Source organism: Engraulis encrasicolus, chromosome 10 (assembly GCF_034702125.1).
Source record: "Engraulis encrasicolus isolate BLACKSEA-1 chromosome 10, IST_EnEncr_1.0, whole genome shotgun sequence".
Lineage (NCBI taxonomy): Eukaryota > Metazoa > Chordata > Actinopteri > Clupeiformes > Engraulidae > Engraulis > Engraulis encrasicolus.
Window position 1 is genome coordinate 52,670,519 of NC_085866.1, and position 15,611 is coordinate 52,686,129.

At 43.4% G+C, this 15,611-nt stretch overlaps 1 protein-coding gene across 1 annotated transcript in view; it reads left to right on the top strand.

Moving 5' to 3' along the window:
• The first annotated feature begins 4 nt into the window (after positions 1-4).
• The window catches only part of sdcbp2 (syndecan binding protein (syntenin) 2), a 34,600-nt gene continuing 18,993 nt past the window's right edge, over positions 5-15,611 (top strand). Inside the window, exons 1-3 of the mRNA XM_063209307.1 lie at positions 5-175; positions 13,637-13,688; positions 15,373-15,466. Of these exons, the coding sequence (XP_063065377.1) occupies positions 13,638-13,688; positions 15,373-15,466 (145 nt within the window). The 5' untranslated portion in view covers positions 5-175; position 13,637. The remainder of the gene's footprint in view (positions 176-13,636; positions 13,689-15,372; positions 15,467-15,611) is intronic.

The following is a 15,611-nucleotide window of genomic DNA, read 5'->3' on the forward strand; positions in this document are numbered from 1 at the left end:
ACTCAAGTCCTTGCTTACCAGGAAGTTTCGCTACGAAGCCAAGTTACAGCAATAGACGAGCAGAGCGCAGCAAGAAGTACTTCAGCCCGGACGTATCTGTTGTTGTTAGCCCGCTAACACAAATCCCATCTTATTCAGTTTTGCGCTTGGAATCAAGAAAAGCATCAACTATAAGGTAAGTCCACGTATCCCATATATAGAAGTCTTTGAAACAGACCTATTCATACTAATGGTCAACATGGGCTTCATGAACTGTCATACTTCAAATTTGTGGCGATACCCACTGTTGATCGCTCGGTGGTCGAGTTCCTTTTAGCTGCTTAGTATCGCTAGATAGATAGGATAGCTAACAAAACTGCAGCTAGCGCACAAAGCGGTAACTAGCTGGCTAGCGGATTCTCAAACGAACAAAAGACAGCATTTATTTAGATCAAAACAGTCTAACACCGGGATATTTTGCGATGCACAGCACCTCCAAGCCTTGATGGCAACTTCTACCAAGTGATGTCCATCTCGAGTTAGTTGTTAAAGTTCAATAGCTAGTAAATCAGTGTTATAACACTTCAAGAACCAATTCCATCCATACCTGAAATCCTTTCCCGTTAGCTGTTTCAACGCGACATCTATGGTGGCGCACTTTGGCTTTACTTTGCCTTGACAAACACATTTCCTAATTATTTATCATCGTAAAGCTGTGTTTAAATAAGTACTGGTTTAACAAAGCAACCATTCCACTGCCAAAATACTATGGCTGAAACAACAGTTAGTTGATAGTTGTTCTCTTGTCTGTGGGTGTTGTGGAATGTTATCAAAATCTATTTGTCAGGTGGCTATGTGTACCTCAGACACTTGTGGGCCTTCTGTGGTGGACGACAAGGTGATGAACACCTTATAACGCATGTTTAGTGGTAAATGCGTCTGCAAGCGATGCTGATCACAACGTTGATTCGTGATGATCACTTTTACTCAATCAACTTTCAATTACGTTGTCAATTATGTTGTTGGTGATGATCTGAGGTTCACCAGAGAGTATCCAAACTTTAGCACCTAATTCCTAATCTCCAATTTCGAACGAGGGAGCTAGTCTAGAACGGAACGGGGGATTCCAGAATGACATCATCACCGTCCCTCTGGATTGTAAAAGGCAGTATGGACAAAGATTACTGTAACAGTTTTGCTAGTATCATCACATGCCTTTTCGTCTTACATTAACCAAACAAGGGGAAAGGTCACCACAGTCTTAAGGTGTGACATTAATTACACTGCCTTCAGATGTGAGACACTACACTTTCTTCAGGTGTGGCATTAGAATAGATTGTTATCAACATCCAGTTTCCATCTCCCATTATCAAAGTGAAAGAATAGTTATTCAGAGCTGTTCAGTGTTTTTACCCCTCACTGGACAACGGGACGTGTCTTAGAGGAACCAGTGTGTTGCCATTGCTGAATTTTCCAGGTTCCTCATTTCAGCAGTTGTTGTATTGCCATACGACCTCTCTTCTTTTCTGGTTTATCAGTGGCAATGTACTGATGATCATGGCTTGATGTTGCTGATGGTGTCAAGCAACGTCACATTTCCTTTATGTTTATTCATTCTAGTAAAGGCTTGGGGAAACTGCTGGTCGTGATTAAGTAATGGAAAATTGGGGCATGAGTTTGGAGTGGAGTAGGCCTATATTGTTTACACATCAATGGGTCAGAAACATTGTTTTGGACAGAGCTGGTTTGTTCACAAATGGCCGAAAAAACTGATGGCCTAGTTCTGAGCTGCTTGTCAATCCCTCTCTATGGCAGGTTGTTCTTGCTCTTGGCTTATTTGGACTGGTGGTCTGCTTACATTTCCAAATGCGATTCCTCTGACCTGCTCTGTCAGCCCTTTCTAGAATGGTCTATTTCAAAGTACTGGTATTGTTTTTTTTTTAACGTAAGCTTAATGCTTGTTGATTTTTCCAGCATGAGTGGTGAACACATCACCATTACCCCTCTTCTGTTTCGATCTGAGTGGTTTTTTTTTTAGTCTTGATAATGGCTTACTTATAAGCTAGCCTACCAAGCCAAGGGGATTCTGGGAGAAAACAATGGAGGTAGTCAGCCCAGACCTCTGTGATGGAGTGGCGATCCCTGACTCAATTATGCTGTTGGTCTAAGCACTCAGTAGAGTACAGCCATTTCAGTGGAGTGCATTGCCCATTAGGAGAAGTGGTGCCAAGCCAAGAAGTGACTTGCAGTTTCTATTTTCTTATTTATGGCCACGTCAACCACTTCCAGTGGAAAAGCAAACTGCACACCTCGCCTCCCCTCCTCCTACCCTGTCCTGACCTCCATGTGTTTTTATGGCTATGTTAGCAAGTCATGTTGCCAGGAAGTGCAAGGTAGGGTGGTGTTATTCAAAGGTCTCTTGTTTTAGCTGGTGTGCCAGCGTCCTGTGTATTACACATACCCACCCTATTCACTGCCCAGTGCAAACATTCAGCTTTTTTTTACAGCCTTCTGTTTGCAAATGACATACTGAAAAAAAATAATGATGTCCAGAAAAAAATATGTCCTATGCCAGTCGATGGGACCTGTTGGTTATGATTGGTCTTATTCAAGGTACAATCCTACTGGTTATACAGTGCCACATTAAGTTACGCTTTGTGTGTCAACTGTTGCCACAGCGTATTGTGCATCATTTTCCAGTACCTGAATTTTAGAATATTAAAATATTTTTTTGTACATGCAAATGTGAGATAAGCTGGCGGGAGGGCTGCCTTTGAGGTGACTGATTCCATGGAAAAGATGACGACTTGGAGGAGGGAAGTCCACAGCACTCTAGATTTGTGCCTCTGCCCCTCCCCACTATTTCCACTGAAATGTCACCTCGACAGCCTTCATCCCATAGACATTCCCCCAGGATGGCTGTAACAGATGTGATTCTTGTTTTTGAGGGAGTAACTTAAAAATAGACTAGCTTGTCCTGTGTCTTCGCATATAAAGTCATGTGCATGAAGATATGTCTGCAACCCCTCTCTTCCCTCCCCCACTGATCTCTTCCCCCTCCACCAGTTATATCTGACCTCCTCTCCAAATCCACGCTCTCTACCTGTCAGCTTGATCCCCTCCCCACAACCCTTGTCAAATCCTGCCTCCCCTCTCTCATCCCCTTCATTTCTGCCATCATCCACTCCTCACTCTCTACTGGTACTGTACCCTCTCTGTTCAAAGTTGCTGCTGTCACTCCTATACTCAAAAAACCTGGCTCTGATCCCTCTGACTACAACAACCTTCCATTCTTCCACAAAATTCTAGAATAAATTGTAGCCTCTCAACTCCATTCCCATCTAACTCATAACTCCCTCTATGAGCACTTCCAATCTGGTTTTCGCCCCCAACATAGCACTGAAACCGCCCTAGTTAAAATCACGAATGACCTGCTCATGGCTGCTGAGACTCTGGACTACTCTCTATTGTCATTCTCCTTGACCTCAGTGCAGCCTTTGACACCATCTCTCATTCCATCCTTCTCCACAGACTCTCCTAGAGGTGCTCCGATCACCATTTTTTGGCCCGATCACCGATACCGATCACCAAAAATCTTTATCTGCCGATTACCGATCATTGCCGATCACAAAAATGATTTCCTATTTTTTGAATAGCCTATTAATTATCCTTATTGAATACCATTTCTGCCCATAAACCAATCAATCTTAATTTGCACATGTCTATTAATAGGCTATTATTATTATTATTATTTTATTATTATTATTATTATTATTATTATTATTATTATTATTATTATTAGGCCTATTATCTTTCAGACTAGTGTTGGTGATATAGTATTAATCAATGTATACGTTATTGCATAGAATAACTAAACTATTTAAGATTGAATTGAAACTGAAACATTACATCAAATAGTCTTCCACATACGAGAAAAAAACAACCTGTCGCTTTAAATGAGCAGCCTCGTGAGGAGAGCCCCTCCCCTCTCTGTCACCGTCCACAGCTGCAGTGCTCCACTACCGTTCTGAATCTCTCTCTCAAGTTTTAACCACATCTGTCGCCGTTTGCTGTTTCAGCGACTATCAAACTAATCGACTGACTGCCAATTACAACTTTGAAAACAATAATTGACATGTTTGTGCTGATAACGCGAAGTTGTCGCGTGCTGACCGAGGCAACTACACAGGTTATAACGTAAAATGGCTCACTGGCAAGTACTCAATCGAAAATTACATTGTCAGGTAAACGGCGCATGGATCGGAAAATCAGATCATTGTTGATGCAGATATGGTTATGAATGGTGGAAATGAAGGGGGGAATGCCGAAAAGTTATAGACAAGCAAAGATGCCTTCTTTTGGTGCAGTTGCAGCTGTGCAGAGCCAGCGCCTAGGCAGCGCCAGGTGTAAAGGCAAAATGGTTGCGTGAGGAATTTAATATCTCTCGATCGGTTTTTTGATCGGCATGTTTTTCCGATCACCGATCAGGCTATTTTTGGCCATTATCGGCCGGTCATGATCGGCAGCCGAGCAATCGGAGCACCTCTAGACTCTCCTCAATTGGCATTAGTAACACACCCCTTGACTGGTTCCATTCCTATCTCTCTGGCCGTTCTCAATTTATTCAAATGAAGTCTTTTAAATCTAGTCGCATGTCTCTAATACAACTAACACCACACACACACACTGACTGAAAAATATTCCGCGGGAAACGCTACATTCTAATCTGACATTAAGTAACTTGACCTATAGATGTCTTGCAGTTGAAACATTAGGTCCCAAACTAGGCTAGTTAGTTATTTGACATTCTCCTAATATACGGCTACTAACTAATGATCCTCTTGACTCCCCTTATGTAAGTGTCCCACACAATGTGTACTTAGCTTATGACTCTGCAAACTCTTAAGAGCAGAAAGGCACAGATGAAGGTGTGGGTTTACCTTGGCTCTCTACTCACTCTGTCGCCTACATAGGCCTTGTGCACTACAGTATAGTGAACAAAACCATACAACCTTTCGCACCCTCTATAGCCAGTTATGTAATGAATGGGTGAATATGTCAAACATTGCCATGGCGACTGAGGCTTGCATGACTGAACACGATGGATGAACAGTATGGTTGACCTTGTCCCAGTCTCTGATCTACAGTTAGGCCTAACTATCTGCTGCTGGACGTAATAACATTTCCACCCGTTGTTCACAAACAAACAAGTCGGATGCATGCACCAGACCGGAGGCAATTGTCTGGTAATTTTGTTTGCTCTAACCGGTTTAGTGTGTTGCCTGCCTGTCCTGAAGCAGTTGCACGCCGCACGGTGGCTACGCTTACTTTGTTAAAGGGCTGCCTTGTGCCTGCCACTGCACTGTGCTAGAGGCAGTATCTGTTTCTGTGGTGAGTGGTGAGCTTTACCTGTGTATGCACATGCTTCCTGTTTTCATGGGAAAGTAGAAGTTGAGACGGGGTGACGTTTGTGAGCTCCCACGCTCGCACGCAGCTAGTAGGCCTACCGCCTCCAGGCCAGGCTTTAGTTTGGGAGGAGTTTCATGGCTTCGTTTGCAGGTAGTTGTAAGCCCTTTTCTGATAAAGTGTCAGCTACAGTAGGTCTTTAGGCAAACTAGGGGGAGGGAGGAGCTCTGCGTGAAAGTAGTGCATGCCCTGTCTGATGTCACTAAAATGTACTTTCAGCAGGGTTTCCCCCAGCACTTTATTGCTAAGGCGGCGACCTTCGCAACAAACACCTATTACCTTGATTTAAGTCCCTGAAAAGACAAACATTTTGTGTCTTCACAAAAAATGAATAATTGTTAGATGTATTCATATCATATTTCTTGTGAAACCGGCTGGCAGGATAGCCTCTCCAATGATGATGATGTCTATACTATGACACACGCTAACCCCACACCACCTTGACTAACGAAAACTCTGCTGGAAACACTGTACAGGTATCACAAGCTTTGTCTGTCTGTAGACACTTTCCCCTCAAGGTTAACTCCAGCAGGTGTTTAGGTAAACTAAGGGGAGGTTTAGGGGCCTTGTGTAAGTTGTGCCCTTTCTGATAACTCTGAGTGGAGTTTCGTGTACAGGTATTGTAAGCCCTTTCTGATAAAAAAGTAGAAACTTTTCTTTACACAAGGATAACTCCAGCAGGTCTTTTAGGTGTAGTACGGGAAGGGATGGGCTTTGTGTAAAAGTAGTGTCTGTGTGCCTTTTCTGATTGCCCTCAGGGCCAGAGTTTCATGTACACATATTGTGTCAGCCTTTTTTGACAATTGGAAAGAGACTAATCTAGGCAAGGTTAGTTCTAATAGGTCTTTAGGCGAAGGAAGGGAGAAGCTTTGCGTTGGTAGTGCTCTTTCTGATGGTACTCGGTGGAGTTTCATGTTGCTGTATTGTCAGCCCTTTCCGATAAGTAGAATGTTTGCTCTACTCAAGGTCGGCTCCAGTAGGTCTTAAGGCGAACTGAGGAAAGAGCTTTGTGCAGTGTATTGTAAGGTCATCTCTTAATGGCATTCATCAGAATTTCATGCTACAGTAATTTGGTGCTGTAAATGCTCTTGCTCAGGGCAGGTAAGACTCAAGTGTAGGTTTGTGTGTAGGTATTGTAAATCTGACGCGTAGAAATGTTCCCTTCACTAGGTCTTTAAGGCTAACAGGGAAGATGCTTTTGTTCTGTTTTCTGTGGGTTCTGTAAGCCTTCTCTGATGACATGACTCATAAGTAGACAACACCTTCCTCTCCACATGGTAGATGATGGATGATGATGTCCACAAGAAATGGGTTAATGCACAGAATGATGCACATAAGGGCTAACCTAGATACAGGTCTGTGTAGAACAGACAGTGTTTCATACAAAGGATTTGTTGAGTTAAGGAAATTGTAGTTGTGTGTGTGTGTGTGTGTTTTAGCTTTTCCAATGGTGAGAATGCAAAAAAGATAATAATTATGGAGCATATTGTAATAAATAATCTAGTACTAGCCCCAACACTGTCAACTGGCATTCATGGCCTAAGTGTAATAGTTGATTTGGTATTATGATCAGTTGTAGGTTTAGGTTCGAATCAATAATCCAGATCCTTAACAGTAGGAAGCATGTGAGTGCTCTTCTCTCCTACACCCTCACCATCCATCCGTATCTGAAGTGGCCTTGAGCACGGCGGCGAGTGACGCCACATTGCTGAGGGAACCGAAACTAGTACTCTAAAGCCTGCTTAAGCTTAAAGATCCCATGGTAGAGGCATGGTAGTTTGTTGATGTTCAAAGAGCTCTTAAGTTGCTTTGGATAAAAGTGTGAACTAAGTGTGGCGTCATGTAATGGATAGGTGTGTTCTTCAGGTGTTAGGTAAGGGTACGTATAAAAGGAATGCCTTTTATTACTAGAAGTGTCTGCATTAATGTAAGGAACTAAGGTAAGACTCTGTTAATCACCTGTGCCATCAGCCCTCCAGCTGTGTGCACCTTGCCATGTCTAGACACTTGTTTCTATTTCTAAGTCCTGAAACAATGTTATGCTCGCTCAGTACAAACACACTGGTGTCGTGATCCTGGCAAAGTTCATTGCCTGATCCTCTTAGTTACACACACACACACACACACACACACACACACACACACACACACTCACACTCACATGCACTACTGCACACATGCACTACTACTACACACGCACACACACACAAACACACACACACACACACACACACACACACACACACACACACACACACACACACACACACACACACAAAGCACGTGCACGTGCAAGGCATTGCCTTGATCCTGGATGTCACACACACACACACACACACACACTTGGTAATGACCATCATGGTACTATCCACTTACACAGACAAGCATGCACATGACTGTGTAACTTGCACACATGCACACAGTGGTCCTATACGTAGCACTGTGGCTGTTTATCAAACCAAGCGCTGGTTAACCTTTTGCCCAGATGAGCGTGGAGTACTGTAGTACCCCTGACTTAATTACTGTGGCCGCCACTGTCGCATGTGATGTCGATACTGTATTAAGGGACGCTTGGAGCTCAATCTGCCCTCAGACTCTCAGCTACTAGAGCAGGGGTGGGGAACCTATGTCTCGAGGGCCGTTTGCGGACCTTGAGGTCTTTTTATCCAGCCCCCGATGTAATTTTAATGGTATGCAGCTTCACATGTAATATGACATATTTTGGAAGGGAGTCATAGAAAATACATTTGAAATACAATTAAGTTATATTCAGGGGACCTAGAGAAGGTGGGGTCTGTTTTAAAGGTGGCCGCCTTCAATATAGGCCTAAAATGCAGGGGGAAATCCGAGCGAGTTCACACTCTCACACTCCACAAATGGTATTTCACACTCTGAAGTTTTGATAACTTATCCAATCGGCGCACATTAATTCATCCAACCAATCCACAGACGCGTCAGAAATAGGTAACAGCGCTTCTGTGTTCAGACTAGTTACCACGCTATTCAGCCAAACAGAAAATAGATTGTTCGGTTGTCGGGCAGATCAGACCAGTGGATCAGAGTTTCATTCACAGTACAGCAGAGTTCAGAGAGAACTGTAAAATTTACGAATTGCAAGTAGGCGAACTGGAGACGCAGGAGCCAGGACCATCAGGTGATAACTTCATATAGGTGAAAATATGACACTTGTATTAGTTAGGCTACTGTTTTTAGAGTAGAGTAGAGTAATCCTTATACCAATATTTCCAGCTCATGTAGCCTTGACAGGGACGTTAAAAGGGAGCAACAACGCTAGCTAGGCTATAACCCCAGTTGATTGTTTGATGACCATCCCTCCCCAACATGATTGAACGTGGAGACAAGAGGAGTGGGAGGTGGTCAACTATTAGACAGAATGGAGGAATGTAGAGGTACTGGTAGAAGAGAGGGCAAGTAGGCTAAAGAAGTCAGGGGCAACCAATAGTGCTGGAGATATCATGGTATTGAATGAAAAGCTGTATTATTTGGGTCTGATGCCTAAAAGTGATTGGACTTTATTTTAATTTGGGCTGATAATGTCAATGCACAATAAAGAACATATGCCTACAGGTAGCCTATTTTAGGCTATCCCCCCACAATGAACATTGTCTAAAATCATCCCCCTCAATGAAAATGGTCAAAAATCACCTCCCTATAAAATATACATCCCTTCTTCACATTGTGTTAGAATTGCACATTCAACAACTACATTTTCAAAATTTTCTCGGGGGAGAAACCAACAAACCACCAATAATTAGAATCAATCTCTGACCATCCCCAGCTGCTTATATAGGCTATTTTACAACTCGAGCACTGGTTAGGATAAAGCATATTGAATACATAGTGTATTTGGTCTAATCAAACTTTTTAACTAGCTGGGTTGAAGGGAAACCTAGTGTCGATAGGTCGATGGGTGATGATGGATCGATGCTAATGCATTGTCTAGTGCAGTGGTTCTCAAACTTTTTCCATCAGTCCCCCCTTCAGAGGGTCTGGATGCTTCTGAGCCCCCCCAAGCAACAGCAGTAGCCTATTTGCGCAGACTGTTTTTGCGATCGGTGCGCAGAATCAAAGGAAAGGTGACTGGTGAGATTAAACAAAGAGGGACTGCAGTCGAATGCAGATGTGTGTTCGATTCCTATGCTATTCAAATTCATGACAATTAATCATATAATGTTGATGAGGCCTTTAAACTTATTGGCGAGACAGGAAATCATTTCCTTGGGGGGGAAAAACCCAAAATTAGATGTCAAACGCCCCCCCCCTGAGATGCATCCGCGCCCCCCCAGGGGGGCTTACGCCCCACTTTGAGAAACACTGGTCTAGTGAATGGGAATGGATGTTTTGGATTCAGCTCCTAGTCTGAACATGCAGCAGCAGCACAGCCGCTGGAGGGAGGAGGAGGAGGAGGAGGAGGAGGAGGAGGAGGAGGAGGAGGGGAGGCTATTGGCTGGCGTTGGGATATGGGGTCATGTGACTTACTGTCAAAGGATGTGTCTCCTGTCCTGACTGCCCCACCTACCCCTCACGCTTCTCTGCATCTGTTTGACTGTCTGGGAGGCCTTGGGCCGGGCCGTTCAGGAAAACAAACCGGAGTAGGCCATCATGGTCTAAACATATTGATCTCCTGGGGTGTTTGTGGTGTGCTGCCAGACAAAACATTAGCCTATGAATTTCCGGAAGTTCAAACAAGGAATTGTTTCGAGTTAAAAATGTGTTTTTTTGTAACCCAGCCTGCATACATATGCAACTGCTTTACGAATATGCGATAACTATGAAATGGCACAATTTTGTTTACACATCATACCAATACTTTTGACTTCGGAGGCGATGAAGCTACTTGGATAAAGTGAACACTCATCGGTTATATAATGTCGCATTTATCGCCTAGGTTGTCGTGACGTCGTTGGGTGCTATTGAGCATGACTGTGTAATAAACTGCGTTGGCTGTTTGTGGGTTGAGAGGAAGTGGAGGATTTTAACACTCACTTCTTGCTTATTCTCACTCCTTTTTTTCCTCCTACTCCCCCTCTTCCTCCTCCTCCTTGTCCTGTTTTCTCATCTCATTTTCCCACATTACTTGGCTGTGCCTGCACGCCCGAAACCCTTTTTGTAGAGCATTTTTTTTCTTTCTTTTTTTCTTGTAGCAGGTTTTATGTAATGTTCTCTACTCCCCCTGGCAGATTGTCTGGGGGTTGTCTTGTCTGTCTGTGGGACTGGCTGATGACTCATCCGGCTCTGCAGTGTTGTCTTGTGCTGTCTCACTTCTGATTCCTCTGTCGTGGCCCGTTTTGTGTTGTATTCTTTATGCATTTTAGTTTATAAGCTTAGTACATTTTGAAATGCAGCGTGTCAGGGGGTGTTACATTTTTTGTTGTGTTGTGCAATGAAGTGCTGTCTCACTGTAGAGTCTGGTGATGCTTGTGTTTTGGAATATTACGTTTTTGACATTTTTGTTGTGTGTTGTGCAGTGATGTCTCGCTCTCTGTCGTGTCGTGGTGTGGTGCGCTGTCTCACTTCTGATTTCTCTGTCGTGTCGTGGTGTGTAGTGACGCCTATACTTTGGAATGTTACTTTCTAATTTCTGTGCCGTGTTATGGTGTTCTGTGACAGTCACTCTTCAGGGCGTTGCATTCTTTTTGACTTACTCCTGTCTCGATGGTTCCTCTGTCTGGCCACAAGCGTGTGTGTGCTGGGCCAAGGGCATGTACGGGCAAATGAAATGTCAGTGGTTTCAGTGAGTTAGGCTAGGCACTGTGGGGAATCCTGCCAGTCAGGAACACGGTTAGTTTTGGTTAGAGGAGAATTAAGGAACGAGTGGAGGCAATGATGGTTCAGCAGATCTGCTCTTATTGAAGTGTGGTATTATAAAGTGTGGTTGGTTTTATAATGGGCGATGTGAAAGATGGTGCGTAGCCAGCCAGTGCATTGTCCTCCTTATCGCTCGTTGTCAGGTGACTCTCTTTAGAAAATTAGCTGGACCAGAAGGAAGGAGGGCAATGACATTGCTGCATCAGGCGTTACCCTTTGAAAGTATGTTTTGGTAATATGTCCACATGCTATAGTATGAAAGAGTGCTTGCAGGCTGTCTCTGTGTCCTCAGTGCACGGTGTTGGTGTGTGTGACGGTAAAAGTCCCATGCCACTGGAGTTCACAGAAAAGTGCCCTGTTCCTGTTCCTGAGCGATCCCCAGTGAACATGGCGAGCCAGTTATTGTATGACTGTGTAAACAATCCTATTTTAGAGCAGGAGGAATGTGGAGGTCATTGTGTCCAGTAAGCTTAACTATGGGCCCAAAAATGGAGGGATATCTTGGCATTATTACTTGTCGCATGTGAGTAGTAACACTACTTAGACATGCATTACTATCTTCACGTTATCTATGCACCAGTTCTTCTCAGTCAAGCAGACTGCTTGTAGACGTCATCACTGGGTCACATGCCGATTTATGGACGATGATATTTATGAGATGGGTAAAGTACAATGAGGTAGTCGATGTACATAGCTGTACGATATTGACCAGGTTGGTTCATTGTCCAATGCACATAGACGGCAAAAAGAGAAGAACCACGAGATGAGGCATTATTGAACATTCTGACATTTCACAATGTTCCGTTGTGTTGTGAATAACATCATGGTACCGTAATTACTTCTCAATTTGGTGGTCAGAAGTTCCAAGCTAGCTTTTCATTGGCCTGACCTCTTTCCCCCTGTGCTGTGCCTCTGGAAGTGAGTGGACCTTTTGTACACAGAGCTCTCCTGTTGTCTGTGTTGTACTAATTAGACATCCAAATTAATGTGCTGATTGTCTGTACAAATCACTAGACTCATCAGTAGCAATCAGAGAGTTCATTTCCGTGTCTCATATCGCGCACTTGTGTCAGTGCACTGAAGGTTAGTGCATAGTGCACACAGTGCAGTGAGGTGTTAGTGTCGTGGAAAAGTTTGGCCACTATACACTGTGCCCTCACTGGAAGTGACGGACGAGCAGAATATTAGCTTGCCATAATATCGATTGGCTACTGTGTACATTACTGTGTACAGTGTTTCGTGCTTGTATTTGCAATTTACATTTCCTTCACCCAAAATGACAACCATCTTGCATTTTAAAATACTTGGCTTGGCATGAAAAGGTTGGTCTCTCAGCAACATTATTTACAGAGCTCATCTACTGAACTGAAACTCTTCCGTTTCATTCACATCATGGTGGCCATTTAGTGCGTCAGTGTCCATCGTTTAAGCACTTCGTTTTTGACCATTATTAGGGCAGCATGCGGGAGACTTTCAGTGCACTGAGTTTACCAACGTTTTCAGCCCTTACAACATAGTGCCCGAAGTGCACAAGTGTGATATAAGACACGGGACATGTAATGAACTCCATATTACAAAGCAATGCAATACTATTGCATATTGTATTATAGTGGTGTATACTACTGTATAGGATTTTAACAGTCTACTTTTCTATAAACCATTGGTTATACTGACAATATTTTAAATGCTAATGGCAGTAATGCTTAAAAGCACAATGCTTTTTCATAGGTTCTGTAGTACGACATCAATGTGCTTCCATATTAGCTACACAAGCAGACCAGTGCTGAAGGCCCTGTAGTGCCCACCCACACACACACACACACACACACACACACACACACACACGCGCACACACACACACACACTCGAGTGCAGTATCAAGCTGGATTAGCCCAGAGCTCATTACTGGACTCAGGCCTTAGCCACTACACACACACACACACACACACACACACACACACGTACACACACACACACACACACGTACACAGATTGCACAAGGATCACCTTACGGTCACATTCACCTACCCTTACACACATGTGTTTCCCAAGGCTTACATACAGACACACAGACAGTATGCACACACGTACACGTACACGTACACGTACACGTACACGCAGACTACTGAGGTTTTACACTCACTCCACTTGGCTTACTGTAACACTTCTGAAGGTTCACCCATAGACTGTCCTGGAGCAGTAAGCAGCACACAGACAGACAAACGGGTTTACATCGAGTATGTAAGGTTCAGAGCCAGGCTTACACACACACACACGCACACTTTGGTGTGCTGGTTTGTTTTCTGCTCTTGCTGTGGTTCCTTGACGACCAACTCTGCTCTCTTCTTGTCTTCCTCTCCAGGATGTCGCTTTATCCATCCCTGGAGGACCTGAAAGTGGACAAGGTCATCAAGGTGAGTCCTAATGTGAACGATACTTCTTGTGGAAGAAGTTTGATTTTAAAAAAAACTAAGAAGTTCATAAAACAGGTGTTGTGTTTGTTACGTAAATACCAAAGTGTATGCTCGTTGGTTTCATGTCTCTTTAAAACCTAGAAGGTTATTAGTTATGTCAATAAAGCAAGTGATGCTGAACGGACACTGTAAAGGAAAACACCATCTGCAATGGTCTAGAAAAATAACCTGCAAAGCCATCAAGGAAACAAAGCAGAGTGCGTGTTTTTTTTTTAGGGATTGGCCATACGACATCATGTTGCTAAATTAAGCAAGACAACCACCCCATGACCGTGAGTCATTGGAGTGCCGGTATTGATTTTGATTTGTCAAGTGGACATTTTGAATTGAGACACGCAAACATGGCCTGCTGCCTAGCAACTGGAATGACTCAGCTGACCACTTGACAGAAGCGGAAGACCAGCAGTGAGGAAACTTTGGCAGACAAGTGGCGTACTAGGCAGCCCATTGTGGATGATTAGTGAAGATATTGAATGCCGCTTTGACCGATATTTATTTAAAAAATTGATCAGAAACGCACAGCCAGACGTGGCACACTTTTAAATCTCCTTTTTTTTTTTTTTTAAAGATATGTTTATTGATTTTTCACTTTAGAAAAAAAACATTACATAAAACACAATCACAATCACAACAACAACAACAACGGCTCAGTTACACACACACAAATAATCATTATGAGAAGACAAAATAATGGCAGCTGCAAAGCGTTTATACAGAGCGATGTTCAATGATCTCTATCAAATCCCTTTAACAAAATATCAGATACACTAGGTTCTAAGTAATTCAAATATGGTTCCCAAGTCCTGAAGAATAGTCTAGAATTTGAATGTAATACACAGGTTAGGTATTCCAGGGGTATCATACCATACAGTATATCATGCCAGCCTTTAATGGTAGGGACTTTCTCACTGATCCATTGTAGTAAGATATTTTTCCTGGCTGCGAATGTCAGAATACAATAAAGTCTCTGGTTCTTCACCAGTAGGCCTGGGAGACCCAGAATAAGAGATTTTGGGTCCATGTCCAGTCTCATACCCAATATCTTTTCCATTTCTGTTATAATATTACCCCAATAGATCTGCAATTTGTGACATGTCCATAGGCAATGTGTTAAAGTACCAACTTCCGTCTTACATTTCAGGCACATAGGTGACAAAGTGTGATTGAACAAATGTCTGCGATGAGGAGATATATGCATTCTGTGCAAAATTTTGAGCTGTATTCCTCTAACCCGGTTACAGACTGAGATGACTTTTGCATAGGTCCATATGTCTTGCCACTTAAATCTCCTTTTAATCAATATAGAAAAGGAGCTACAGGAGGAACAGCTCTTAATATGATTGTGGACCCAGCACTGAAGTTGTAGTAGGAACTCTATTTTAAATATATACTGTAATCTTACAAGTTTTTCAACATAACCGTTTTTCAAAACCTCAGTTTTTTCCAATGTTGTTAAGGGGAAGAATCTTTGCTAGCTACTTGCTTTTAAGTGTAGTCGCGAAATCCGAGAGTTAAATGCTGTTCTTGTGTGTGCTGGAATCTACTACCCCACCCCCCCATACCCATGAATCTTACCTATGAAACCCGATCATTGAATGCTGCTGTTCTCTCTTGTGCTGTGTAGGCCCAGTCCCAGTTTGTGCAGCAGACGAACATCCCAGCCCTGACAGAGGGGCCCTACCAGCCCATGCCTGCCAGCCTGGCCACACCTGGAGCCAGTAAGTCATTATTTGCCCCCCGTTTCTCTCTGTCTCCCTCTCACTACTCTACTTCATCTGGAGCCAGTAAGGAATTATTTGGGGGCTAGAAGGCTCTATCACACCACCACTCGTCATGACACGTTCACTCTCTCAGTCTGTCTTG